At 45.5% G+C, this 4,468-nt stretch overlaps 1 protein-coding gene across 1 annotated transcript in view; it reads left to right on the forward strand.

Annotated features, from left to right (window-relative positions):
- Positions 1-2: 2 nt before the first annotated feature.
- FZR1 (fizzy/cell division cycle 20 related 1 (Drosophila)) overlaps positions 3-4,468 on the forward strand; it is a gene marked incomplete at its 5' end in the record, with an annotated part of 8,824 nt that continues 4,358 nt past the window's right edge. The window contains 8 exons of the mRNA XM_009323003.1: positions 3-44; positions 1,120-1,245; positions 1,484-1,547; positions 1,964-2,091; positions 2,551-2,633; positions 3,060-3,243; positions 3,453-3,518; positions 3,990-4,092. Of these exons, the coding sequence (XP_009321278.1) occupies positions 3-44; positions 1,120-1,245; positions 1,484-1,547; positions 1,964-2,091; positions 2,551-2,633; positions 3,060-3,243; positions 3,453-3,518; positions 3,990-4,092 (796 nt within the window). The remainder of the gene's footprint in view (positions 45-1,119; positions 1,246-1,483; positions 1,548-1,963; positions 2,092-2,550; positions 2,634-3,059; positions 3,244-3,452; positions 3,519-3,989; positions 4,093-4,468) is intronic.

Below are 4,468 nucleotides of genomic sequence, written 5' to 3' on the forward strand. Positions count from 1 at the left end.
TCCTACGCCAAATCAACATACAGAATGAAAACACAATGCCTTGCGTAAGTACGAGTGGGCTATGCTAAATGGTCTTAGTCTGACTATTAAGTTGTTGTCTTCTTGCCTGTGACTGTTTTCACTTGAGCTTTTGAAAGATACGGGACCTCTTTGAAGCCAACCTTAGTCTTTTGTTGGGGGGTGAGCAGGTGTGAGTTCCTAAGCTGTTCTAGGAATAACCAAATAACTTGACTTCAACAAAGCTTTTGAACATATAAACTCAGTTCAGGTTGCAAAAAGGAGTTAAGATATTTTTATGTAGCTCAGTAATGCCTTTTTACTAAATAATCTCAGTAAGTACATGTGGAACGTAAAAAGTTGGGGGCTAACAAACAAACAAACCAACTGTAGAGCTTGACAAGATAGAGCAAGTCCAGTGGAGGCCACCAAGGTGGTCCGGGGGCTAGAGCAGGAAGGTGCTGAGACCTGTGTTGCTCAGCCTGGAGAAGATGAGGCTCAGGAGGGATGAAATTGTTGCTTTCAACTGCCTGGTGGGTGGTTACGGAGAAAATGGAGTCAGAGGTACACTGTGGAAGGATTAGAGGCAATGAACGCAAGCTGCAACAGGGGGAATTCCAGTTAGATATTCGGAAGAAATGTTCACAGTGAGGGAGGCCAAACACTGCAACAGGGAGCTTGTGGGGTCATTGTCCTTGGAGATGCTAAAAACTCAACTGGATGAGGCTGTGACCTTCAATGTAACTTTGAAATTAGCCCTGTTCTGAGCTGGGGTCCTTTCCAACATAAATTATTCTATGAAAAAGAATGTGACTGCAGTTGAGAAATCTGCTGCTCACCCTGCAAGCAGTCTGCCCCACTCCAGCCTTCCACGTGTTTGCCTTGACAATGTCAGCTTGAGAAGGAGCAGTGAGAAAGAGGCTCTTTAATTGCTTCTTTTGACAGAAGTTCCCATGACAGTTGGACTCTGACGTACTTACTAGTTCTGTTAAGGGGATAAACTAATGCTTGGCTCTTCTACTTTGACAAGACTCTTCAGCTTTGACAAGACCTCATTGATGTTTTTCAGACCCCTGCTGTGATCAACACTTGTTCTTGTGTGTGTTTTATTCTTTAATTCAGGTAGCAGAGATGAGAAGAACCCTGACGCCTTCCAATTCTCCAATGTCTTCTCCTAGTAAGCATGGTGACAGATTCATTCCCTCAAGAGCTGGGGCCAACTGGAGCATCAACTTCCACAGAATAAATGTAAGTTTTGCTCCCCTCTCCTACAGCTCAGTCTTGGAACTGAGGAAATGGTGCGTTTTGTTTTGGCTGGTTTAATTGCTCTGCTTATCTTCTGCACCATGGTCTTCTGCTGCCCCAAAAGAGTTCCTTTGAATGCATGTCTTCAACCAGGCCGCCCCTGTGGTCCAGGAGACTTCTTTGTTATTTTACCGTATATCGTGAGGTTTCTGTATGGTGATAGCATGTTTTTCCCTTTCAGGAAAATGAAAAATCACCAAGTCAAAACAGAAAAGCAAAGGATGCTACATCGGACAATGGCAAAGGTGAGACCACCTTTCTACTGCTTGTGCCACACCTATAGCTTTTATTTCAAACTGTTGGTGAGTTTTGAAATCAAGGGAACACTGGCACTTTCGTGCTTATGCAAAATCTCATGCTGGTGTTTTAGGAAATGCCCACATCACGAGAGTGAATACCAGGTCACCTCCATAGGCTTCTGACGAGCATCTGGGAAGCGAGAGGCTATTTGTATCCCTTGATTTATTGTGCCGTGGAAGCACTTTCCTGATGGAGTGGAAGGAGGGGAAGCTTGCTGCTAATCCTGATTCCAAACTGGGGCCCCAGGCTTATTAAGAGGCCCTGTGAATGTACAAGTCAGGCACACGCGATCCTGCCGCTCCCTGCAGAGCTGTTTGCTGCTTCCGAGTTCTCTGCCTAAGCGCTCCGTTTGGGTTCACAGATGGCCTTGCTTACTCTGCCTTGCTGAAGAACGAACTCTTAGGAGCAGGGATCGAGAAAGTGCAAGACCCACAGACGGAAGACAGGAGGCTGCAGCCATCCACCCCGGAGAAGAAGTCTCTCTTCACTGTAAGTTGGTTACTTTGCATTAAAACCAATGGAGGTTGCACGTGTGCGTCACAGGAACAAAGCACACTGTTCTGCCAAGCTGCTAGTGCAAGTGAGTGAGTGTTGTGGCTTCACTAAGATAAGCTGTTGATAACAAAATTTGGTGGCCTGTAAAGAGAGCATAAGTACCTGCAGCAAGCCACGTACTTCCTATTTCTGTACTGGCAGGGAAGCTGAGTTGGAACGAAGCTTTTTTGGGCAGTGTGGTAAATGACCAAATCAAGCTTTTGGACTTCAGTGGAGCTGAGGGTTTTTTTGTATGGTTCCGGAGCACCTGGGAAAGGGAGGAACTGAAAAGTCTGGAAAATCTGACTGTGGGTGTTGGAGTTAGCTAGGCATCAGGCACCAGTGCGTGTTGTGAGTGATCCCCTAGGTTTTGGGCATGCTGGGGTTCTTACTAGATGTGTTTTCTTTATGCAGTATTCGCTCAGCACAAAACGCTCTAGTCCAGATGACGGCAACGAGGTCTCACCATATTCCCTGTCTCCTGTCAGCAACAAAAGGTAATACTGATTCTCCACGGGCTGTGAGAAGGGAAGGATTGGGACAGAGGATTCAGTGAGGTTCTCTAGGGCTTCTTTCTAAGGCACCCGAAATTGCTATGTGAATTGCTTTTGGAAATCTGGGGAGATGATAAGTAGGGACAAGTCAAGTTCTAAGAATTTCTGCAGATGCCCAACCTGCCTAGGTACTTAATGTGTCTTGGCCAACTTTCAGTAGTCAGTTTATCTTTTTGCTCCCTCGCTCCTTTATAGAAGCGGAACCTAATTCCTTCCAGTCTCACCTGCTGGAAAGAATTTTGCGGCCTCTTTGTCTGTGCATTTCTATAGAAATGCAGGTATGCTTCAAAGAGCGGCCACGTCTGTGTCTACCATCTGCTGTGATGTGTAAAATCCTGTAGTTGTTTTTATATCTGTTTTTGTAAACAGTCAGAAGCTGCTAAGATCACCTCGAAAACCAACTCGGAAAATCTCAAAGATTCCTTTCAAAGTGCTGGATGCCCCAGAGCTGCAGGACGACTTCTACCTGAACCTGGTGGACTGGTCCTCTCTTAACGTCCTCAGCGTTGGCCTTGGGACTTGTGTTTACCTATGGAGCGCTTGTACTAGCCAGGTAAATGATCATCAGTGTTCGGAGAGTGAAATACCCGTTGCTGTAGGTCTTTTCCAGCCATAGCATCTTTCAGAGCTATGGAACATGCTGTGTGAGGGATTCAGCACTTGTAATGCTCTGTCCCAAACTTCGTACTAGTCTGTGAGACAGCTAATAGTGTAGTATGACAAAAACAAGTGTTTCTTACTCCGTTCTGTCCTACTTTCAAGGTAACCCGACTGTGTGATCTCTCTGTGGAAGGAGATTCTGTAACATCGGTGGGCTGGTCAGAACGGGTCAGTATAACATTGTTGACAATGACGGCTGAAACGCTTGTAATTTAGGCACTGTCATTGTAACCATGTAGCTCTTCCTCACAGGCTTTAACTTCTTGGGTTATTTTCCCCAAACTCCCTGTATGCATCACAAGTCACGTGTGTTCTCCTGTCTGCACTATTTTTCTCCGCTAAATGAGAGGGGACAGAGAGCAACCTCTTGTATCTTGAGGTTCTCGAGGCATTTGCTAAGAGGTGTGGGAGGGAGAAAGAGCCAGTTCGCTTCTCCAGCTCTTGACAATAAAATGTTACCATAAATATATTCCAGCCAGGCTGCTTGGCCCTCTCAGTACGGAAAAGATGTAAGATGGGAGAACTCTGGATGCTTTCTATCTTGTGGGATTTATCTCAAGTCTTCCTCAGCTTCTAGCTTTTGTTTTACGTCTGTCTGTACTTACTGGCTTTACTGATCATGGTTTTCTGTTTGTCTAGGGGAACTTGGTAGCCGTTGGCACTCATAAGGGCTTTGTACAGATCTGGGATGCAGCTGCAGGAAAAAAGCTCTCCATGCTAGAGGGGCACACAGCCAGAGTCGGTAAGGAGGTGGGAGGCAGAGGTTTCACATGTTTCGTTTCTTCATGGTTGAACTTTCTCCTTGTAAGTGAGGGAGCTGCTTGAAATAGCAGAACTCAAAAAAGCACCAGAATTGATATTTATCCCCTGCTACGTCTTGAGCAGTCTTCAAAATATTATTATCTAGTAATTGTGGTGTTCTGATCTTGGGCGTGGTGGTGTTTGAGTATTGCAGCAGGTGTTTCCTCCGTGTCTGAGGCATTTTAGGTTAGGTTACAACATCTTTTTTTTTACTGCCGCTGGCTTCCGGTTTCAGCCCTGCAGGCAGGCTGCTTCACACTGAGATTTCCAGTTCCCTTATTCTGCGGGGACTATTTTTTTTTTTTTTTTTTTTTTTT

The sequence above is a fragment of the Pygoscelis adeliae genome, unplaced genomic scaffold, assembly GCF_000699105.1.
Source record: "Pygoscelis adeliae isolate BGI_AS28 unplaced genomic scaffold, ASM69910v1 Scaffold284, whole genome shotgun sequence".
NCBI lineage: Eukaryota > Metazoa > Chordata > Aves > Sphenisciformes > Spheniscidae > Pygoscelis > Pygoscelis adeliae.